Source organism: Anomalospiza imberbis, chromosome 7 (genome assembly GCF_031753505.1).
Source record: "Anomalospiza imberbis isolate Cuckoo-Finch-1a 21T00152 chromosome 7, ASM3175350v1, whole genome shotgun sequence".
NCBI classification, from domain to species: Eukaryota; Metazoa; Chordata; class Aves; order Passeriformes; family Viduidae; genus Anomalospiza; species Anomalospiza imberbis.
This window is the reverse complement of record NC_089687.1, coordinates 20285952-20310958: the sequence shown is the minus strand read 5'-3', so window position 1 is coordinate 20310958 and position 25007 is coordinate 20285952. Positions and strand designations below refer to the sequence as shown.

At 35.2% G+C, this 25007-nt stretch overlaps 1 protein-coding gene across 9 annotated transcripts in view; it reads left to right on the top strand.

Annotated features, from left to right (window-relative positions):
• The window catches only part of METTL8 (methyltransferase 8, tRNA N3-cytidine), a 43890-nt gene that overhangs the window by 8075 nt on the left and 10808 nt on the right, over window positions 1-25007 (top strand). For 2 of the 9 annotated variants that reach the window (XM_068195858.1, XM_068195856.1), the window contains exons 2-12: window positions 3298-3453; window positions 7638-7729; window positions 12516-12907; window positions 13476-13525; window positions 16042-16105; window positions 16438-16577; window positions 18414-18520; window positions 18620-18685; window positions 19428-19655; window positions 23280-23394; window positions 24217-24866. In XM_068195858.1, coding sequence (XP_068051959.1) covers window positions 3359-3453; window positions 7638-7729; window positions 12516-12907; window positions 13476-13525; window positions 16042-16105; window positions 16438-16577; window positions 18414-18520; window positions 18620-18685; window positions 19428-19576 — 1155 coding nt within the window. In that variant the 5' untranslated portion in view covers window positions 3298-3358 and the 3' untranslated portion in view covers window positions 19577-19655; window positions 23280-23394; window positions 24217-24866. Of the gene's footprint in view, window positions 1-3297; window positions 3454-7637; window positions 7730-12515; window positions 12908-13475; window positions 13526-16041; window positions 16106-16437; window positions 16578-16723; window positions 17418-18330; window positions 18521-18619; window positions 18686-19427; window positions 19656-23279; window positions 23397-24192; window positions 24867-25007 lie in introns of those variants that run through there. The other 7 variants (XM_068195857.1, XM_068195862.1, XM_068195860.1 and 4 more) reach the window with 7 other exon arrangements.

Sequence of the window (25007 nt, the reverse complement as noted above, 5' to 3'; positions counted from 1 at the left end):
ATTAGCAAGGCTTTACAGAAGAGCATTGGGGATTAGTAGTCAAATGTTGTCTAGATAAGCTTCTAGGTACCAAGCAGAAGTAATTGTATGAAGTTAATTGTTTCCAGAATACTCTTCTGTCTAGGAATGTAACAAAAGCTGCACACACTATTCCTAATATAGGCTATTTTTGTCTTTATAACAGAGACTCCACAAGTAGGCTTAGTGATTGGAGATGGAAGAAGTTGTTAGATTTGGAGATCAGCCAAATGTCAAAATATTTTCTTCCAATATGTTAATTAAATTAGGTCCTTGGACAAAAGTAACAGGTTATTTCTGTTCTTTTTGTTGTTTTGTTTTTTTTTTTCCTCTGACATCTCACTTAGAATTGATGTTTTAAAAGAATTTTACTCATCAGTTAAGTGGTTTAAAATGTTTTGGGGTGTAATTCACTGTTAAAAAATCTTAGAGCAGTTCTTTTCTCCTATATCTAATTTTTCTTCTATAGCTGTGACTGCTCAGGATTTTAATGACAACATCAATTAATTTAATTAGCAGTTGATGTGTGTACATTCTTCTGCATGTTCACCTGCACAAAGCTGTACTAAAGACGCTGCGTTTGCTTGTTTCCTAAAATTTCTCAGTTAAACTGAGGACCTGATCTGTACTTGTACCAATGACAAAGCTGTAAAGTCTAAAAGGCAGTGCTCCACAGGGAAGCAAAGACTTCCATGTTGCTCTTCAGCATGGTTATCGAGTGTATTGTTTCTTTAAGGGTTTTTTCCTGAAAAATAGTTATGCTGCTACAAAATTTAGTAATTTTTATTGTAATTCAGTTTTATGTTAATTTCCTTACAGATGAAAGTTGAGTTGTTTTGATTAATAATCAAACTTAAAGCCTTCCTGACTGTGACTGTGAACAGGGAAAGAACTCCTAATTCTTTCAGGCAACACTTCTTGCTGTCATAACTTCAGAGTATGATCATTTTACCTGATAACAAGAAAGGGTGTTTGCCTGTTTCATTAATAAACTTCAGTTAAACAATCGAGTAATGACTCCCTTCAGAAAATGTGATTTAGGCTTACAAGTGATTTAATGCATTTTGAGCTTTTAGTAGCCATGTTGCCAACTAATCTTGTGATCTGTGGATAACATAACTCTCAGGGATGTACGTGCATGTCTCAAGGGAGTTCATTCACATTTAACATAGACTGCAACAGGAAGCTTCCTCACCTACCCCACTTGCCTTGCATTTTCAGAATTTATTTGCTAAAATTGTTCAGCTACCACTCAAAGGCTCACTTTTTCATAGAAAGGCTTGCATATCTGGATTTTACTGATGTAAGATGATCTTAGCCATCTGACTATAGTTCCCATCTGTGCATCTTTTCATGTTCTTATTGAAATATTTAGAAAGCCAAGAAAAATTATGTGAGGAGCCTAGCAGCTGAATCATTGTATTTTATGGTGAATATCAATGCTGGCACAGGAAGTGCAAGATACTAACTCAGGTTTTTTCAAATGATTGAGGGAGGAAGAGGATTTGTAAACAGTTTGCAATGTAATAATGGAATCTTTATCCAAGCATTTCTATAATTTAATAATAATAATAATAATTTTGGATTGTGGTTTGGGGTTTTGGAGGACTTTCTATTTGTTTTTATTTACAAGAATGCCTTTATGTAAATTACACATTTTGCAGAAATTGTCATGATGTCTTAATTTTCATGTGTCGTAATTATTATTTCATTATATCCCATATATGTTAATAATTATAGATTATGTTATGAAAAATGCATACATATTTTCAAATAAAAACCAGTAAAAACTTGTAGTAATTGAAATAGAAATTGGAATAGTTTTACTTGCTGAGCCACATTAAAAAAAATACAATAAACTTATTAGCATTAGAAGAAGTTTTAATTTTTTAATAGGCCTAGATGTTAGATTTTCACTGTATGGCAATGCTTCCATATCTTGGTAACATTACAGTTTCAGCAGCCAAAATCAACAGCGATTTTATTTGGCATTGTCAACTATAAGGCAAATTCCATTTTATTTAAACTTTGACAATAAAAAGAAATTTTAATCTTTTTCCCTTTTTTTCTGTAGGCTTAAATTGAATAAACAATGCCCTTTTAAAGCATGACTCATTTAAAAGTACATGTTAAATGAGGAATTGTTCATTTAACTGAAGTGATTCCTTTGCCAGTCATTGTATTGATGTGGACAGATTAATAATTTTCAATTCACAGTACAAGACTTGTGCTCAAATACTGCTATTTTCCTTGAGATAGAAATCTTTGTTTTGTAACCAATTTGCACAGAATGTTTCCTAATAGTGTCTTATGCCTGTTCTTTTGTAACTATGTTTTGGATTTCTAGAACATTAAATTTGTATGTGTGGTTTTTATGGAAGAAGCTTTGCAAAAAAAGAAGAGAAAAAAGGCAGGAAAAAATAGGACTTAGAATAATTTTAAGGAAAAAAGAACAAAAGCCCATCAGGGTAGAAGTAGTAGGGGCAGTGTTTCATTTTACTCGTCTCATAGAAAGCTTACATTAACGAGAATACGTAAAAAAACCCCACCAAAAATGCTAATACTAGCTACACACACTTGTTTTCTTTCATTATTGATCCTATATGAAGGTATTCTAAGTAAAGTAAAATATAGCAATGTAAGATAAAATTATACACGTTATAGAAGAATCTGAATCACTTTATAATTTCCACTGATAGAAATTAAACATGTATAATAATTACATTTCAAAGACAGCAGTTAATAGGGATCAGGAGAATAAATGGCAGAAATGTTGGAAAGCTTTATGTGCTCTATGTTTACACTTTAAAAAAGGATATTTAATTTCCTATTTAAAAGCATAACACCATAGTCACAATTCCAGAGTGAAATCTTTTGAAGAAAATGAGTGGGGTGAAAAATGTCAATTTTGCTAACAGTATGTACCCACTAGAAGAAGTGGTTTCTTTACTGATCATTTCTTGCTTGCATTTGTAAAGGTACAGTATCAGTCTTGGGTTATTGTTTTACTGTGTATTTCTTTTCCTTCCCCTCCCTGATACACTTTGAAATGATACCATGTAATTTATCTTTTGACTGGTTTCATTCCAGTAGCCTACTTTGGGCTTATTTGGGCTTTCAGCACACTGAAGGGATGTTGCCATTTTCTAAAAAGCATTTGAATTGATATTTTAGTAAAGGATTTTTAGTAGATACCTGTTCTTTGACCAGTCTCTCATGTAAGTGACATAAACAGTTGTGTTACTGCAAAACTGTAATTTGAGTTAAATGTGTTTTCAGGTCTCTCAACACAACAAACTTCCTTACAAGGCTTTCTGCCTTATGTCTGAGAAAAAACAAGATGCAATACAGGTACCAAAGTAATAGACGACCAACGGTTCCACTCGGATCACGGATTTTAACCGATCCTTCTAAGGTCTTTGAGCATAACATGTGGTGAGATGTTTCTTCAAGGATGATTTTCATATAATTTTGTACACTGTTTACTCTGATGAATTATGGTGTGAGTGTATAAAACAAGATGCTGCCAGAATAGACATATGAAGGTAGCACTAGAGGAAACCTGAGACTGTCACAAGTAATCTGACAGTTACGACCTCTCAGTCACTCGTGTTAAAAGCTGTCAAGCAAATAGTCAAGGAGTGAAAGGCAAAATATTATTATGGATCAGTACTCAATAAGGAGACAGAGGATGTAGAGATAAGATAGCCCATGTTATTTAAAATGGCAGAAGTTTCTAAGTACAATAACGTTGCATACTGGATTAGCGGCCTAGTCTAAAATTGACATAATTTTGAAAGGCACATGTAAATTACTCATATTCTTCTAAAGGTATACTAAAGATGTTGCAGGTAATTCAGCAGAAATTTTCAGACACTGTGCAATTATCAAAAAAAGTAAATCAAATCTTAAATAAACAGTGTAATAGCAGAGAAGACGTCAATGTGTAAATGCTGACAAGAATAAGAATTGCCCTGATTTGCAACATCTCCATCTCTAAAAGGTGCTTTTGTGATTAATGTGTGCTGAGAAAAGAGTGAGAATGCTAGTCAACACAGTGGGGAGAATGAGATAGAAAAGCCTAAGATTTTTGATTGTGGAATGGAGATGAACACAAAACAGTTAAGTGATACAGGAAGTGTTAGAAGGATAGGTTATCCAAGTCTATTTAGAAAGTAGAATATCTTAGGTAGATATTTGGGAAACCAGGAATTTATATTCTTAAAATTTATCATTAAACCCAAGGAATATTAGTTGAGAAGTGGGAAATTTAGAAGTTATAAAAAAATTACTTCTTAAAAATTTTTAATGTATTTTTGAATTCTGTTGCCATTTTTGAGAGCAAAGGTTTAGCAAAATTAGTAAAAGGGACTGGATGTGTCTAACAATAACCAGTGGGTAATATATCATAGGAGTAACGTGACACATTTCCGGACTTAAGCTGAATTCATAGAAGTAATCTGAAATTTTTTTACTTTCCTCAGAGGTGTTCTCTGCTGTTAGCTGTCAGAGAGGTTACTGGACTAGCTTTTAACTTGCCAGGGTTTTTAAAATATTTTTGTAGCCAATTTTATCATTCCACTTTGCTTTTTAACTGAATTTATTTCAAAAGATTCTCTATATCAATATTCTGGTGAGTAAAAATTTCTAAGAATATGATACAGAAGATTTTCTTCTTGTTAATAAGCTCGTATCTTCATTAGTCTTTCTAGTGGTTAAATTTGGGCTTAACTCATTAGTTAAGATACACAACTAGATTTGTCACCTGTTAGTTCTAACCTAGAGGTCCCCAAGCTATGGGGACACTTACCACTTTCAGGCTAAATTTGGAGTTGGCTATACTTCTTTGGTCAAGAAGCTGGAAGCTGTCTGGTTATTGCATTAAGAGTGTAAAGTTTGTGTTTCATAAAACAATATGCAGTGTTGTTCTTAAGCATCTTCCAGGCTTAGTGCTTCCTGCTAGGTGGACAAACTAGTTTGTTTGTTTATTTTGTAATTTCCTTCCAAAAATTCATGTGTAGCTTCAGTTTTATCTGCTACCCTTTGGTGATAGTCTAACATAGAGTTATCAAACTTTGATGCAGGTGGTTGGGATGGATTGTGAAGATGGAAGCAAAGAGACAGGTTTGTTCAGAAAGTGGATCTGCAGATGAATCTATGCGGCCCAGATGGGAAAATGGGTGAAATTGAATTGAAGCAGAGGTGCATGGAGGTTGTGATGGTCTTGATAAATCAAGAACCTGGCTATGCTGGGGGGTAGGTCATTGTTTCTGAAGCTCATTGCATTGGCAGGGTTCTCACTAGGGAGATAAGGAGAATTAGGATGTGGTGGTAGTGCTAAATAGATTACACAGGGTGAGCATAAGAGATTCATCTTCTCTAACATTGATGTATGATGTCCTTTTGTTTTCTACTCATCATCTTTGTTAGTTCATAAAGTGGCATTCTTTTTGTGTGAATTGGCAGGGAGACAAGAGCTGCTACCATTGCTGCTAGAAATACTAAGTAAATTAAATTTGGGAACTAATGCTTTTGATGTCTATTGGGGTACATTTCTCTTGTTTTGAGAGAAGAGTAATGAATGATGCTAAACACTGGAGCAAAAAATGCCTGCTTCTGTTGAGGCCAGTAATTGAACCAGTTTTCACATTATCACAGAGATAATTAAACCTTAAGTTAGCAAACAAGTTAGCAGAAAAAGACTAAGTTGAATAGGCTGAACTGAAAGCAGCATTGTTTGATCTTGCATAGGCCTACTCGTGTTAACAGTTCCTGGTGTGGTTAAAATGGATAGCTTGTTTTGCTGCACTCAGTGTTCAGCTTAAAACACTTCTCAATGTTCAGCTTAAAACACTTCTGTATTTAAACACTTCTGTGCTTAGAATTCTTATGTGTCCTGTGTTCCTACCAGCTTGTATTGCTGAAGGAGCTGCCTCATTTGAAGCATCCTTACTATGTAAATAATTGCTGTAAGAACTATGCAGTGTCCCCGCTTTTGTAGATTTTGATCAAGAAGTGCTGCAGCAGTATTATTTGGGATCTACCATATAGAAATTTCTACAAAAGCACCAAAAGGGACTTTATGAATTTCTAAGGAGGAAAAAAAAAAGGCTATTAATGAAGATGGAGGGCTTCAGGCACCTTTAGTATTGTGTGTAGAGCCCCTAAGGGCTCTGACAGACACACAATGATGGATTAAAATTGATCAGCTAGAGATTACAGTGCAGCAAGTCATCTGTCAGAAGGGCTGACTGTGTATTATTGCCATCTGAATAGTCCTTGGTTTCAGCTTGCTGGGATTGGCAAGGTCAAAACCAGTGATAGCAGTGAGGGAAGCAAGTCTTTCCGAGAGGATGTCTGCCTGGTAATGCTTCCGTCACTCAGTTTTATTCTACTGCAGTGTGTGTGTCAGAGCCATGACACTGCACAGGAACATTTGGTATATGAGCAAATACAGGAAGGGGAGAGGCAACCTGCTGGGGACAATAATGAGAAATATTTCAGTAGAGAGGCGGAAATCAAGTCTGAGGCAAGCAGACAAATACATACCAATTAGTCTCCCACAATTAACAAAAGAGGAACAGTGAAGGTCTAAGAATTAAATTACCTATATGTCACCAAGTACAGAAAAGGAAGATGCTCATTAGCTTTTAGAGACAATCAACTCTTTTCAAGTTGGCACCTTCTTCCTTTTCCCATAGTAACCAAGGGAATTTTAGTCATGGGCTTTCAGTTAGCTGATTTCAGTAGGATTAGGATCTAATTGATTACTTGAATTATATTATCTAATTTAATGTGTTCAGACTGGACAATTTGAAGGGACAGCTGATTGGCTTTTGAAAATGTCCTGCAGCACATTTCTGGGGACTCCCCATTGTGGTCTGATCCAAACCAGAATCTGCAGGGAAGGCAGTTCAGTTATCATGGTCAGATCTGGACTTGGTTCTGTGACCATGGATTAACATAACATTTAGGTAACCACTTTACACAAGTATAGATGGCATAGACTTTGGAAACATTGTAGCACTGGTTGACTTTTCTTACAAATGTCTCATTCTGTTGTTTTTTTTTTAATATTTCTTATCTCTATTCCTCAGAAAAGTAAAATCCTGTTCATCAATTCCACCTGTTGCAATTGAATAGATGGATTATGCTTCCTGTTTCAGAACAGTTGATTTCCTTGCTAGTCTTTAGTTCCTCATCATAAACACTATTAATGTGAGGTGTTTCTTGCATTAGGGTGTTTGATGGTAGGTCTCTTATTGTATTCATCTAAATGCAGTTCTAATGGGATACTCAAAATACACTCCTGTAAACACACTCAATTTGCAAGATACATATAATCCTGTTATTAATAAAAGAAATACATTCTACTTTTGTCTCTGCAGTTGGGACATGTTTCTTAATCACTTGACTTTTACATAATTAGTAATTAATTTTTATCTATCGTACAGTGAAACTTAGATTTTAACTGTCACTCTTCCTGTGGTCATTTGTTTGGACTCAAAAAAAAAAAAAAGGTATTTGAGGCAGTGTAGCTAATTCATGACTGTTTTTCCTGGGAAAAAATATTATGAAAAACCCTTTTGAAAAGCTGTTGCTTCAATTGCCTTCTGCAGGGACCACATGCAATGGTCACAAGAAGAAGAGGAGAATGCCAAGAAAAAAGCAACAGAGAACTCTCTTGTGAAAGTTCATTTGGAAGACCAAGGTAACAAATTTCAAATGGTATAAACATTTTTTAATGCTCTTCATTAAAACATTTGAAGATGCTGTAGAATTCAGGAACACTCTTCTTTCTACATTCTTTTGTCTCTTTGTCTAAATTTTTAAATTTTGGTTTTTTTCCTTTGTTGCCTCAAAAGATCTCGCAGTGTGTTTTTCCTAGCAATAGAGTCACTTATTTGAACAGTTTTACAATTAGAGTGGCAGTAGACTCTATGTAAAACACGTGCATCAGTATGGTGCAGTTGTTCTGACCGGTTTCACAGTCCTCCAGAATACAACTCCTACTACACAAGGCTTTTACAGAATCAAAGGGAATGAATTTGCAATCATCTAGGGTGCTGGGGATGAAGATTCCCATGTACAATATTCAAATGCTTTTCAGTGATTTGGGAACTATTTAGAGAGCTTGTGTTTGTACATTGCACCATACTTCTGTTAAATGCTGTGAAAGTTGCAGTGGTCCCAGCTGGTCCCAGCTTGCTGCCTTTGCCAGGCTGAGCTGGGAGTGCTTCAGGAATCCATGTTTTCACTTTGTGTGGAAGGTGTTCCAATACATCCTGCACGGTCTGCTCTCTAAGGGATTAAGGAGTTTTGTGCCTGTCTTCAGAAGGAAATTTAATGTATTCTGGGTTTCTGAAGAGTGATAACTCTAGATTCAAACTGGCAAACTAAACCATAGACTAAACTCTAGGGTAGTTATGAATGCTAAAGCTGGAATATCAACTTGATAGTAGCATAGAAGACTGGATTCTTCATTTGTTGTTCTGTTAGAAGGATATTCTGAAAGTGGTTTCTTGGATATCCTGTGCCTCAGTTTACTTAGCATGTCGTAAATCTGTCAGATAGTGTTGTTATGATCCTATGCCTTGGTGTAACTAAGGCACATGTTGGAGTTTATTTGAATTACCTGAGAATGTGCCTTGCATTGTGTGCCTTTCATCACCTTGAATACTCTGAGATTGTTAGCCTGCCTTTCTCTGTAACCTCTCACATTCTTTATCCACATACAAGAGTACAATGTTTGTTTTTTCAAAAATTACATTTAATATCTTAACTTGATTTGTATAAAAAGTTGAAAAAGAGCTCATAATTGAAAAGTAAGCTGTGTGGCTGTGTGCTCATGGAACCTTGCATTCTTCATCTACAATCAATTAGAAGTTAGTTTGTGCTGGTGAGAAATGGAATAATCGGGCATTTGTCTATTGCCATGAAACACAAGAATCCAAGGACATTTCCTATGAATGCCCCTCTGTTTAGAATTTGAATAGGTGAGCATTGCTGGTAGTGTTCCTTCAGAAAGCTTCAGCTTCTTTCTGCAAATGGAAGTACATTTTGGCCTATTTGTGTAAACAATGAACCAGACCAAGACTAATGAGCAGGTTATTTTGGGGCCTTGAAAACTACAGTAAGGGGAAAAAAGACAGATTTCAACAATGCTATTAGATTACTAAAGTAGAAGAGCTCTGGTGAGCCTTTTTAAAGCAAGAGCAGTGTAACTGAATGAACTCATGATAGGAATTTGATTTACATATTAGATGTGCAGTTTCTTCTCAGGCATGCTTGCTAGCAGTTGAAGATCCTGTTATGGAGAAAATTTGATTGACAAAGTAAAGGTTTTTTTGTTTGTTTGTTTGTTTTTGTGGCTTTTGTTGTTGTTGGTTAGCTGGTGGGTGTTTTCTTGTTTTTTCCTTTTGTTTTTTTTGGTGGGTTTTTTGGTTGTTGTTGTTTTGGTTTGGTTTTTTTGTTTGGTTGGGTTTTTTGGTTCTTTTCTTGGAAGTTTATATGTTTTTTAGTTATGTAATTTTTACATGCTTTGGAATATTTTGTGGGTAGGCTAATTAAATACACAAAATAAAATAAAAATTTAATAATACTGCATGTATGTTATTACACAGAGATACAGGAATGACTCGTGCAACAATGCAAAGTGAAGTGTTCCTTCACTTAAACCCATGTTAATCCACATTAATATAGCTTGAAAGGCTGACTTCAGCTATTTCTTTCCTTCAGTTCTGAAATCTGCAAAAACTTGATGTGAATTTAAGTACAAGGCTTCTGAGCAGACTTGTAGGAAAATTGTGACTATAGCAAGGGGCGATAATAATTAAAGAATCTTTTGACTAGAAGGGTTTTGGTTTTTATACTGAAGCTGAGCAACCTACAAGTGTGCAACTTAAACTATTGAAATCTGATATATATATATATATATATATATATGACCTCAGTCTACTCTGAACTTTTAATATAAAACAGGCCTGTACAATTACAATTACATGGCTGGGTCCTGCCCTTTAATAATACAATTGGATGCATTAAATGTTAATTTTAAAACATTATGCAGATTTCTGGGACAAGGCATTCTGCCACCTCCTTACCACTTCCCACTGTCTGTCTGTGCCTCTAATGATAATTCTCAGCCTTGTTTATCTCTGAAAATCCGTAGCAATTTAGGGAATAATATGCTAAGGTTTAAAGAGAGTAGTAGAAGTGCACTGTGCATTTACTCTGTACATTTATATTAAAAGAATTAATGTGTTGGTGTGAGTGAGAACAAAATAGGAAAGACATCATATTATATGAGGTACACTTTTGCAGCAAGAGATGTCGGGGGTAGCAAGATAGTTCTGCTAATGCTTTGGAAATAAGGGGGGAAAAACAAGAAAAAAATTTTTGGTTGGTACTTAGGAGGGATAAGGAAGGGAAAACCATCAACAAAAGAGACATTGAAAAGCTGTAATTCTTATCTTTTTATCAGCCTTCCTTTGAAAGGGTTAGCTAGCTCCAGTCCAGTGACTAGCACAATTAGTGCTAGTGAGAAGGAGGAAAGATTTTGTTCTTGAAGTGAGAAAGAGCAGCTTACAAAGTACTTCCATAGAGTACATGGATGAGTGGAAAAGCAGAAAAGAGAATATTTGCTTTTTTAAAAAGGAGGTGGGGAAAAAAGAAGAATCAGATAATTGGTTTTTGTTCCAGGAAATATACTGGAGGAGTACATCCAGAGCTTGCAGACGTTGGGTTCAGAAGAACAAAGGAGATGAATACTGGCCAACAAATATTTTTTCAAGAATAAATCATGTAAAATCAAGCTAATTTCCTTTTTGGAGAAGGTTACAAGCCCTGGGGATAAGGGAAAAGCAGCAAATGTCCTGAAGTTTATCCTTACTCAGTCTTCTGACTTGTTTTACTTGACATTTTCATAAGCAAGTTAGGCAAGGGAGAGCTAATGAAACTACTTTTGGGTGAATGAATGCCTAGAGAGATCCTTTCAGAATGAAAGGCTGTGCTGGGCAGAGGAGTGTTTTATTCTGTGTCCAGTTCTGCTTGGTATTTTCATTAGTGGCCTTGGGAAATTCGAGACTTGAAGGTGATGTTAAGTGAAAACACGTTTTAAGTATGGTGAAGGACAGGATTAATATGCAGAAAGATCTGGACAAATGGTGGAAAAAATAATCTGAAATATATAAATTTGCTAAAAATAAGTGCAAGTTTCTCTGCTTCGGAATAATTCCTTGAGGAAAAAAAAAACAAACTAGGTTTTGAAACAATTGGCTTGGTAGTCATTTTGCAGAAGAAGATCTGAGAGTTGTGGTGAATCACTAGCTGAATCAGCAGTGTCATGCTGTTGCAAAATGGCAAGCTGGGAGTTATAAACAGGATTACAACCTGGAAGCCTCATAAAATACTCCTTTTGCTCTGCAATGATAATGCCTTTGCCAGAATGCAGCACCCGAAAGTAGTAAATCAATAAATCAATTGGAGAGAATCTAGAGAAGAAAAATTGAAATTATCAGAAGTCTAAAAATCAAAAAGAAGAGAGTTGGGTTTAGACAATCTAGGAAAGAGATTGTTTATGGAGGCATAGTAAAATACTTCAAATATGTAAATAGGTGTTGCAAAGAGAAAAGAGAGTAATCTCTGCTTTGTCTGCTTGATCCCTAGCTGGGACAAGAATTGCTCGACCTAATTGCAGGATGGAAGTTCTTAGGTAGTGGAAAAGGTGTAGTGGAAAACTGTAGAAAATTAAGGACTCTAATATATTACTGAAGAAAATTGTATGTGAAAGGTGGTATTTTAAGAATAAGTTGGACAGATTTTTGTGGAGAAGGGATATGAATTCCCTGACTGTGTGAAATCCCTTCCAGTCCTACTTTATGACATTCTAACAGTCAGTTAGAATGTTTTGTGAATTAAAAGTGAACACAAAAGTCTGTTGTAGGATTCTGAAGTGTTTTGAAAATAAGAAAGCAAGTATGTTCCTTCTGTATTGTTGAATGCTTAAAAGTGAATTACTGTCTATTTGCTATGCAGGAGCATTTATCAGTACACGTCACAGAACTGGAATTTGTTTTAAAAGGGGATGAAGTACCAACAAATTTGCAATTGATTACAGAATTTCATAAAATGTGAAGGAATTTCAATTTGCTATTTCTTAAATAGTTGAAAAGATGCATTGTTTTTGTAATTTGAGACATGAAAGCTTGTCTAAGAATCTTCAGATTGCATGTTTTGGTGTCACTACATTTAAAAAAATATGCTGTAAGCCTGTCTACCCCTTCCTAAGTGACATAAAATCTAATTAAACCTTCATAGGGGTTACTTTGAGCACAAGTTAAGGTGAGACACAAAATCCATGTGTTTTAATTTAAATGTACAATGTGTGGAACTATGGACTTTTAAACTGTATATTTGAGTTCCAAATTATATGTTGCTTTAGAGTATTTTCTAGCTAAGCTCATATTCACCAAGGTTTTGTTCTGTTTTAATTTCAGATAAATATGAGAGAGAAGCCAGTAAATACTGGAATGAATTTTACAAGACACATAAAAATAACTTTTTCAAGGATCGTAATTGGCTGTTTCTGGAGTTTCCAGAAATTCTTCCAGAGAAAAGGAGACAAGAGTTGAAAACAGAAAAAATATCTTTGGAACACACAAAAATAAATAATGACAACAGCTTTTCACTCAAAAATGGAATGTTTGAAGAAGGAGAAAAATACTGGGAGAAAAATTATAGATCTGGTTCTACTGCTGTACAAGGATATGTATATAATAAAAATCAAGTAAAAGCTCTTACTGCCAATCCTCAAGGTAAAAACTGTGGAGAAGAACTTGACAAGGTAGAATCCTTCCCTGGCTGTGATGCCACTTACCGAATATTAGAGGTAATGCACTGCAGATGTTCTGCCCATCATACAGAACTCCACTTAATTACTCAAAAATCTGAGAAAGACCCCTACTAAGTATCAAGAAAGCAAGCCTTTGGAATTTTACATACTACATTTGTGCATGGCAGAAACTTTCAGAGAAACCTCAATCTGGACTTGGTTTTCCCTTTAAAGTTTTTCCCAAATCAGAATAGGGCTGGACTGTCAGATTCCATTTTCATTGAAAGTCAGGTTTCTTATTTCCTAGGGAAAGGTGTGAGTTTAAGTGCTTTGTCTCAAAGTACGAGTACTTGCTGCATTCTTGCCAAATGGTGAAATTGGACCAGAATATTGCATTTTCTTATGCAGTTTGAGAGACAGATTCTCTTGACTTTAGGAAGATGTTGGGGAGAAATGTGATCATATAAATGATTTGAGAATTGTGGTATTAGATGATTATACCTTTTCTGTCCAACATACCGTCAAGTCTAATGGGTCCTACTGGCCAACTAATTTAAGACAAAAATAACAAAAAAGGTTTGATTTGCTTATTTATTTTTACTTTATCTTTCTCTTCTGATTTTAGGTTGGTTGTGGAGCTGGAAACAGTGTCTTTCCTATTCTGAAAGTTCTATGGTAAATAGTGTTGGATTTCCAAATATGAATGTTGTATTCATATCTTCATTTTCACCAAATGTTGGTGCTGGATCAGTGCTGCAGGAAGTGTTGAGTAAACCCTTTTACAGCGCTAAGATTCTTAGTCTGTAAAACCACAAATAGTGTTGGTAGCATCAGTATAGGATACTCCTCATATTGCTCCACCTGGTCTCGGGGGATCTTATTTGCTGACAAAGTTTTTCTTTGGGTGCATTCAGGCTGAGTTCTTGTAGTTAATCAGGTGGGTGAAATAGTCTCTTGTCTTGTAGTTCACTATAAAGTTACCAGGTATCTCTTCAAAAGGCCAAAATTATAGAGACCATAGATAATGGCATGTGATCTACTGGAAAGAAGTTCTATTTTTTCTGAATTGGCTGGCATATTTGTTACACTACTTGTGGTTTTAGTGTCAAGGCACAAGTCCTGTATCGCATTACTTAATTCATTGAAACATCTTAATCCACTTAGCTTCCAGTTTTAGAAAAATCTGTTATGACAGCTTGTCCTCCCATCCATGTAGGCAAGAAGGTTTTATTGGAAAGGCTATGTATGTTTCAAGGGTTGAAATAGATTTCTTTTTATTCATGCCTTTAAGAGCTTGAGAACAACAAAATTCATTATTCTATAAATGAATTCTGATTGCTAGTCTCACCATTATACAAAAATACTCCATTTTGCAGATATGGAAACAAAGCAGGAGGAATTGAGTGGTGAACCAGGGTCATACATGAAACCTCTATGTGTTAGCAATGTATCTTCATCCCACAGCAAATGCTTTGTTTAGACAGCATGTAGTGAAAGGAGAGCTTGGTTTCATATGAACATTTTGAAAGGAACACTATATAGGAAAAGATATCCTGTGGCTGTGTTGAAAAATATGAGACAAACTTTTGTGTTTTCCTCACAGGAGGCATTAGTCATAGATTGGCATTTCTGATAATTAAGAATCTACAAATTAGGTATTTTTCCTGGAGATCTCTATTCATGTGTAAATCCTTCAGTCAATCACATTGGTTGAGACATTGAACAGCTTGCTTGTTTGTCTTGTATATGACCTAATGGAAAGATCTCTTATCTCTAAGCAAACTTGGCATTATAGAACAGTTGGGTTTACTCTGAAATCAATAATATAAAAATTGCCATTCTGGCAATTATATGCATATAAAAGAATATATCTATATGCATATAATTATATGCATATAAAAACAAGTCAATGTCAAGCAAGTGTACCCTGGCTACAAAAGAAAATTTAACTAAGGTTAGCAATGTAACTCTTTAACCTCTTCCCCCTGCCTCCCTTAAAATTTAAGTTATTGCTTTATAATACAGTGTGTCATGAAAACATCCAGATCAAGCCATGTCTTTGTCTTAAGTGGACTTTTTACATAGTTCCTATTCTGCTCTAAAAAAAAAAAAAAAAACAAAACAAAAAAAAACCCACCCAACATTCTAACAAGTCTATTAGGTAATCAGCTTAACCTTTCCTAAGGGACAGACTGGGTCCAAAGCCTGGCTGCTTGTCCTCATTCATAATAAATGTGTAAATTCATCAATTCTCATGGTGGTCACAGAGCTGATAAAGGTTTTGCTCAGCAAACCAAACAAGCATGGAGTATGTTTTGTTCCAGAAGCATTCTCCTGTTGAGCCTTTAGGAGTCACTAGCTTAGCTGTGTATACTGTGAGATCTTAAAGGCACTGGCAGAGTTTATTGATTCCCTTCTAAAAAAGCCATCTATCCAAAATCTTAAATATATTTTTAATTAATTAAATTGATCATGAGTTGATTGTGAGGTCATCTCTTAGTAGGTTTTGAGTAGCTTTCTCAGTTTATCCTTCAGAGGTGAAAAAACTTCTCCCTAAAATTACTAGTATCTGATGAAAGGTACAAGGCAATTTGCAGCAGGCTGAGTCTTGGATGGGAAGAGAAAGGAAAACAGTGCTACAGGAAATTCTTATTCATCCTAGCTGGAAAACAAAGGAGATAATGGAGTACAATAACCAATAATATTTAATCAAATCAAAAGAACAACAAGATGATACATGGAACCCCAAACTTCTATAGAACTGGATGACTTTTGCAACTGTCCATCCCTGCCCAAATCATATTGTTAATTAAACTGCATGCATGGGCTAATAATGCAGTGCTCCTGTAAGAAAATGTGACCTTTTAATGTGCATTTATGCATTACAGCACCAGGACATTGTCATCAGTTCTGACAGCCCTCTGTGACCTTTTTTCTTTTCCTTTTTGCTTCCTCCCAGACAAGGCTATAATTCTTTTTGTACTAGCTGTCTGTTGGTATTCCTATGATTTGTCTGCCCTATTGGTTCATTACAACCTCTGTGGCTTTCCATGTGCTAGACATCAATAAAGCATGCTTGATCAAACCTGTGGAGAGCCCCAGAGGACCCTCTGAAGTTTCATGAACACTGATACAGACTTTCATCTTACACATTAATAATTTTCTAACTGATGTTGGTTTTGTTTTCCTAGCAATACACCTGGAACCTTTCTTTACTGTTGTGATTTTGCTTCAGGAGCAGTGGAGCTGGTAAAGGTAATTCATGTACTCACTTTAGAGTACCTTGCAAGCCTGTAATTCAGGAGGCTGCCAGGAAGCCATCTTCATGAAAAAGAATGTGATGGCTTTGACAACTTTTACCTGAAGTTTTCAATATTCCAAAGAACAAAGTCATACTGTATGCAGAGAGGAATGAATACCATCAGTGAGCTTGCTTCTCAGCTTGAGTAAGATACTGGACAGAATAGGCTTTTATATGAGATATTTTACAATGCAGAATAATTGAAGAAAAAATGTTTCTTGAGTCATAGTAAACGTATTAACTACTACTGTTCTCTCTGTGCCTCTTTTCATCTTTTTTCTGACAGGCACATTCGTCCTACAATTCAGCCTGGTGTTCTGCCTTTGTTCATGATGTGTGTGATGATGCTTTACCCTATCCTTTTCCAGATGAGATCCTGGATGTCATTCTCCTTGTCTTTGTGCTCTCTACTATTCATCCTGACAGGTAAATGAAGACTAAAGGGCAAAGCAAATGGGTTAAATCTCTTTTTTAACTGAAGGTTTTCAATAATAGCAAAAGATGATGAATCTTTGTTATTTAGTAAGCTATAGCATATATAAGGTATTTTAAATGCTGTTTACCATTTTCAGGCTTCAAGAGAAAAACCGGTCAGGCTAATTAGAATTAGTGAGTCTCCAGTCTCCATCAAAATACAAGGGATATAATGTAACTAAGTACATCTCTACTAGAAGTGACAGATTCAAAAAAAGGCAAATTAAAAAACCAGATTGACAGTCTTCTAGAAGGTTGTTATTTTTAGTGATCAAAACCAAACATTCATGATTTAACGCCTTACAATATGTTGATATGGACTTAGATTGCTGATTTAGCCACATTCAAATGCTTACATGCAGCCCATTTAAACTAAAATGCATCTATAATTTTGTAACTCGTATGGATTACGATCATTTGATTGAATTTTCATGTATGGTGTTGAGTACTGTTAGCCTTTGCTAATGTCCCTCGATGTCTAATGAACCAGATTTTATGACTTAAGGTTGGCTGATTGTGAACATGACCTTTTTCAATGCAAAAAATGTAAAAGAGGGCATGTAAGTTAAACTTCTTGACTCTAACTAGGTTATATGAAGGGAAATATACATGCTTTTTGTGTGGTAATACATTTATTACTTCAAGAATGTCATTGAAATGGGCTTGGTGTACAGAAGAGTATTTCCTGAGAACTGTTTCCCTGCTACTAGTGATTAGCTTTATACAGAAAGACCTTCTCCGTATAGGATATTTCTCCTTTCTGTTTATTCAGAGATGAGCACGAGTCACACAGTGCCATGGTCCATTTCAAAAACAGTTCAATCAGGAGACTTCAGATCTATGTTACTCTAGTGATGCTGCCAGAAATAAATTGGACAACAGTGATTCCTTCAGTCACTGTGCCTGTAGAAGCAGTAATCAGATACTCCATCAGAATTTCTGTAGATCTTTTCTATTAGTCTCCTAAGAATACATTTGAGGTTTTTGTGGTTGGTTTTTTGTTTCGTTTGTTTTCTTTTTGTTTGGTTTTTGGGTTTTTTTTTTGGAGGGGGGTAGGTTGTCATTTTTGGTTTGGGTTGGGTGTTTTTTCCCCAGGGCTGACATGGATGCTTTTGTGTGCCTGAGTGTGTATACACAAACAGAGATTTTCATGTAATTATCTGTGTTTTGAGACCCACTTTCCAAAGATGTCTTAGTCATTACTGCCATCTCAAAGAATTAAAATGACTGCATAAAGGAAAATGTGATCAGAATCATCTTGCTTAGTATACATTTTTTTCTGGAAACTTTGGAAGTGGGAAATGAAAAAGAAAACCAAGGGAATCGTGGTGCAGAACTTATGTACTTTGAAAAGATGGAAAATACATGTGAGAGGGAGACATTTATATTCAGAAAATTGTTACTTAGTAATTTCTCTCTAGGCTGGTGTGTTTAGTTTTTGATAATTGCTACTCTTGTAGTCAATTTTGAACACACTTCAATTCTGCTAGAAGGCACCTCTAAAGTTTGGTTGCAGAATCAGAAGTATGAAATTTTCTTCAAGCTGTATAATTAATGCCTTCTAGTTCTGCTGGATGAAATTTCTCAAAGCACTTCCACTTTATGTGCACATAAATGTCTTTCTGTGTGTGCAAAACTTCTGTTTATATAGACAAGGCTGTAATTCTGTGCACAACTACTGTCCTGAACAGTCTCTTATTCTTAGGTGGTGCTGCCTTTTTGGTCTGTGGCAGCAAACTCGATTGCTTAGGTTTGCAAACTTCACCAGCATCTCATCTATTCTCTAAGGATGCAAGGGGTTGTAAATAGGTTGGCTAAGCTACTGAAGCCTGGAGGAATGTTGTTATTTCGAGACTACGGAAGATACGATACAGCTCAACTTCGCTTTAAAGAAGGTAATTCCTGAATGGTTTTGTATTTCATTGTTCATTTCAGCTCTTTCTGGAAAAAAAAAAAGTGACATGTCCTTTTTCATTACTGCTCTAATTTCTTAGGTCATTGCTTGTCAGAAAATTTTTATGTAAGAGGAGATGGAACCAGAGTGTATTTCTTTACCAAAGGTATGGAATGTTACAGTTTCATAGAATGGGTTGAGTGTTTCTCAAGGTGATTTGGATTATGAAAGCTCATCTTAAAACATAAATTTAAAGAAGGTTTTATTGGCTCTTAAAAAAAATCTCTGCTCTTAAAAACCACAAAACTAACTGTTGTAAGAAAATAATTTCTCTGTGTGCACACTTGTTGCATTTGGGGTCCTGCAAAGTTGCTTACAGACATCACTGGAAATTTCTCTTTAAGTATCCTGTGTGTAATTGCATGCTCAAATTTTATAATTTCAACATGCACATGACTTCTCTGTTGAAATTGAGGTAAACATGCTCGGAAGGAGAGTCTGTAGCTATATATGGCATAAAAGTCTGGATTGTCATTTGTTAGGGGAAGTAGCTTTATCTTGATAATACATGAACAGTGACCAAATGCATTTGTTTACTCAACTGGCATGCATTTGTTTACTCAACTGTGGCATCTTGAACCCTGTGAAGAAAGGGTGTGTATGGATGCTGTGAGTAATAAATAATGTGTTTTGGGCCTCAACATAACGGTTTTTACTGCAATATAAATCAAGAGCTGTGAAAATGAATTTCTAACAAAAGCCTTATTACAGGCAGTGTCCTTTAGTTTTCAAATTGCAAAACAGATTTACTTCCATCTTTCATTGAACTACAGTTTGGTAATTACTAAATTCTACAAATGACCTTTTTTTTTTTTTAAATTGCAATAATTCTTCATATGAAAAAATAGATGAGGTATGGAACATGTTCACCGTGGCTGGATTAACTGAAGTACAGAATTTAGTTGATCGGCGATTACAAGTAAACAGAAAGAAAAAAGTGAAAATGCAGCGAGTTTGGATACAAAGCAAGTTCCAGAAACCGTTGCTATCTGCATAATCCTGAAGAAAACACCAAAAGGCACCCTTGTAAATAACTGTATTCCAGAATTGAACTTCAGAAACTGAAGCAAATTTAAGTGTGTGTATTTTCAGTAAATGTTCTGTTAGCCACTGAAAAGTATAAAAAATTCAATAAATGTACTGAACTGAAAACCTTTCTCTGACTTTCTTTTCTTCCTCAATACAGGTGTGTGAGAAAAATCTGGGGGGAAATAAAGGCCATTTCTGACTTCTGCTTTATGTGCAATAATCTTTTCATAACTGTGACCAGGCATTATTTTACTTCTTTGAATATGAATAGTCAATAAGTATATACCTCATGCATGTTGAAATTCACAGTATGTAAAAAGCTTAGTCTGAAGCATAATTGTTTCAGAGATTTAGAGAAACAGAGTTTCTCTTCTCACTATTACTAAAGGCGGCACTGTGTTAATTGCTGAGGCACATCCTTTTCAACCATTGTGTCTTACGACTGTTTCCCCTCTGGAGGGAAATTTCTTGCTGCATAAATAATGAAGACAAAAATCTTTTTCTAATTTGCATGTAGCTATAATTTCACACTAACTGCATGTGATATGTATACATACCAGATTAGTCAGTGATTTTTGTCCTCCTCTGTGACTGATTTATTATGCTGTCTCCACTGTTCGTCTACATGCTTATAAGGAACATGCCAAATTCAAATACAATGCATTACATTTAAAGTGCTCTAGGTTGTAAACTGAACATGTTTCATGTAGAAAACCATTACCAAAATGCCAAAACAGTTCTGAAATAAAATAGTCAATATTGGATAATTGTCTAGATAAATAAAAGCATTATTTTAATGATATGTTAGATACGCTAGAGGGAGGAGCAAAAACAGTAGCCCTGAATACATTTTATTAATAGTGTTATGGGTTAATTTAATCACACTAGAATGGTAATCTACCTGGCAGCTGAGATATTTTTGTTGTGTACAAAAAGAAGTTGCTTTCTTAGGGATTCTATATTAGAAAGAAAAAAACACAGTATTTTTTATTGACTGGGTGGGAATACACTAAAGGATAGGACTAGTCCTGTCCTTTAGTACTTCAAATTCTTTTAAGAAGAAAAGTGAACTGCATTGTTTTCAAATGTAGAACATGATCCTGAGGCTGTTGAGCTCATATTTAGATTCCACTATGCCACTTTGCTATTTAAATGTAATTTTAAATCACTTTGCCACAAGGAGGAGAGAACAAGAAAAAGGTGAATGAAATTTAAACAAGGGTGTGGGATGCATGTAATCTATAACATGTAGTTTTGAGTGCCATTAATACAGTGACACTCAAAGTCTCTTTTGTTGCTTTTGTTTTAGGCTGAAGGGTAAACGTCACAGCTGATCTTTTTGCAAATTGTTAGTTGCTAAGCTAAGGAGGACTGATGTTCTTCTAGGAAGAAAACCCTAAATTTTCTAAATGGGGATGCCAAATATCTTCATCCCCTTTAACCCAGATGTGTTTCAAGAATGAGGTGCAATAAGGGGTCTGATCCTGCATTTTTGATATATTTCAAACTCCCATTAAAGGAAGATACTGTTTTATGAATTAAGAGGCTTAGGAAGCTTTGGTTAGCAATAGCATTAGTGTAAACTACAATAAAACTTGTAGCATAAATCAAACGTTAAAACACAGCTGTGTTTCTTAAAGCCCTAAGAGATTGTAGCTTCCTCATGGAAAATATAAATAAATGTCTCCTTATATTTTAAATATGTTGCTATTCTGTTTTATTAATTGTGACTTCTGAATATACATAGCTCTTAGCTAGCACAAATCATTTTTACTTGTAGAATTTTCCAGGGAAGTGATGATGGTAAGTTCTTGAGCATCATGCAGTCTTATTCAGATGTGTGATGTAAATTTTCCATTTGTAGAGGCTAATGTAATGTTTGCTTTGGCACTCATGAGGATATATTGATTTTAATATGCTATGTTGTTAGTTAAACAAAAGTGTGACATCACAAAAAACAAACCTCGAATTTTGAATGGCCTTAAGCAAAATCAGCTGTTTCTCTTGCACAATTTACAGTGCAAGTATTGGCTGCCTCTTTTAGAATAATAATGCCTGATTTGGAAGTAGTAAGATCAGCTACTATTTTTAGTGTAGAATATCCACTGTCTGAACAGTTGTATGATTCACAGAAGGGAATATGGAAAAAGGCATAATTCCCAATAAGAACTTTTGAATCTTAGTAGCACTTTCTGTATTTTGGCTTTATGACATTTCAGTTTTCAAAAAGCTTAATCAAAGACATGTTTTTAAAACACTTTCAAATTATCTATTAAGCAAGACGGGCTACTGAAATAAAAGAAGAAAAAGAGATGCAGACATCTATATAGGAAAGGCAGTTTAAAACAGCTTATTGTTAATTAATTTCTGGAGGAAAGAAACTAGTTTATTAATATAGAAAAATACACTTAATTTTCACTTTTGACATATGAAGTTGATTCTTTAATCAGTGTGTACCTAAAATTAATTTATACACATTCTATAAATACTAAACATTTTAATTTCTAATTACAAATTTTCTTCAATTTTTGTGGAATTTTTTCTTGGTTGTTTCAAGCATGGCTTCCTAATGGCAATTAGAGAAAGATAGTCTTGCTAGAACTGAGCTTTGGCTTCATTGGCTTTGGCTTGTTTTATGAATACCATGTATTTTTTGCCTAGATGTACATGGTACTTACTGGTTTAGACCTTGCTTAGTTTTTAAGCAAGTGTGAGGCAGTTAAAATGTAAAGAAAGAGACCAACTTTTTTTCCTACACTAATTTTGAAGTATCTAGTCAATGACAATTGGCTCATATAAAACAAACATTTGCCTTTTTCTTAGTAAAACCAAGGCTAAGAAAAAGGCTTAGAATGTGGCTTGTGCCACATTCACAAATCCACTGAATCTGAAGAGGACAGCCAAATGCAGGCATGATGAGGAGGAACTCTAGGAACACTAGGGAAAAGTTTATTGTCTTGGAAACTGCAAATCTAATCTCCTGGTTCTGCTAGTTTATAACGACAAAAAAGTTATCGTAAACAACCTCAGAATTTCTATTAAACAATGGTGGAAATCACTTAACATAAATTCTGCTACTTCATTTGTGGTGTGAACTTTACTCACTGTTCCAGTGTGCTCTTTGATCTATTGACATATGGTTTGCTTCCTCTTTTTCCTATGTGTAGTGGACAACTGAGCAGTTTCCCAAGAAGCTCTATACACAAATATTTGCAGTAAAGTTGGCTGGCTGAGTTATTGTTAGAATTGAAAAAGGGGAGATTTTTTTCCTCCTGTACAGATTGCTTTTCCTTTTTGTGTGAATGCAATGAACTGTATAGGTGCTAAATTATATATAGTGGTGGTGACTGCATTTTTTAATAATTTTAAGTGAAGTGTCAGAGAATCATAGAATGGTTTAGGTTGGAAGAACCTTAAAGATCATCTAGTTCTAACCCCTCTGCTGCAGGCAGGGACACCTTCCACTAGACCAGGTTGCTCAAAGTCCCACCCAACCTGTCCTTGAATACGGGTATATTGTCTATGATAATAGTTCATGTATAAACCATTTCTTCTCCATAGGGCATCTTCATAATGGGTGGTTGAACAACCTTGGAAATAAAACATGTATACATGTTGCAAAAATATTAAACACTGCTATTGTTAATAATACAGGTCACTTTGCATTTCAGTATATGTAAACTTCTCTCCACATTTGGAACAGGGATGGGACATGAGGGTTTTTTTACATTAGTTCTGTCCCAGTTCCTCTTCTCTTAAGGATCATCCAGAATTTGGACAAGGTAAGTCTCCTATAGGCAGTTGCACTTTGTATGTAGTCAGTAAGAACTACATGGGTTGCCATGGGTGTCTTAGCAGGTTCTTCATTTACCTATGCCTCCTGGCATATAGAACTGGACTGGGCTTTGAGCTGAGAAGAAACTTCTCTGTTGAGTGACCATCCTTCATCTCTTGCTAGTACCAAGCAACTAAAAGGAGTACTTGCCTGATTTGAAAGCAAGAGCCATACATACAAGAGGGGAGAAAAATGAAGATGCAGCTCAAAGGCAGGCAAGAGAGGGAGTGAGTGTTTCCTCTAGGAGCTAGGGTGAGAAGCAATCTTGGAGACACTGACCAAGAAAAATGGGATGCGCAACATGGAACTAAGGAACAGCACACTGTGGACACAGTTTATGGAGAAGATTTGTAACAGGATACAGTGAGGCAGGGTGAGGACCTTGGGGCTAGAAATTAATGAAATTTAATTAATTAATTATTTAAATTTAAAAATAGAGGAGGCGAGAAGAGAAAGGGGACTATTTGTCACAAAAATAGGGTGAAATCTGGGTAAGCAAAGCAATTGGTATAAGGACTGGAAGTAGAAAGACCTATCTTCAAGATTTTTATTCTCCCAAATGGTAATGTGTTTTCACATCTTAGTAAAATATTACAGGCTTTCTCTTTCATCCATATGTGCACAATGCATTTCAATATATTAAAAAGATTGAGTGTTTCATTTGTTGTAGTTTGTATGTGCTATGCACATGTTTTCAACAGTGCAGGCAAGTGTGTGATACACCTGCTTTTGCTTTCTCCTTAGGGAACAATGTTTTTACCTTTTTCAAGTAGAATCCTATAGTGACAGACGCTACATTCCTATCCTCCTGGGAAGCAAATACCAGAGAACAACAGAAGTGTCTGTATCCTGATTGTGTGCAATCAAGGTAGAACAATTAAATTTACTCCATGTGTTGTGATGATGTCCCATTTAAATCAAGACAATATCTGCGGATTATTACTGTGAAGAGCCTCCCAATATCAGTTTCTGTTATACTTGCATCTGTTCAATAGAACTTATAATGAATTTGTATAAACTAGAAATAAAACTTAAAAAGAAATAGCAGAACAGGCTTCATCTGGGATCACAGCAATTTAGAGATGGAATATGTTTTGTTATTTTAAAACACTTATGGTTACAGAGGAGCACTTATTCAAGAGGCTGAAAATTTCGCTTACTTGAGGTATAATGTATGTCAAGAATATTAAAGCTAATATCCATGTTTTGAAGCTTTGTATACTTAATGTTAGCTAAAGCTATCTTGTCAGTTGTTGCTGTGAAAAAGGAGTTAGCAACAAGATAGTCTCGTTTTCAGAGGGTATTTTATTGATCGGGTTGCTACAATTTTGAAGGGAACTCAAAAGATTAAGGAAGCATGTGAATTAGTTTAATAAGGCTAAAACCCACAGATGACATATACAATTTGGTAAATAATTAGATTTCGAAAAATCCAGGCATTCCTGTGTTTTGATACTAAATGAAATTTTAAATTCATTTAAAAAACAGATTTGGTGTATACTCCTAGTTCTAAAAACAACCAAAATGTTAAAATTTTTAAGTATGATGTAAAAATAGAATGCTC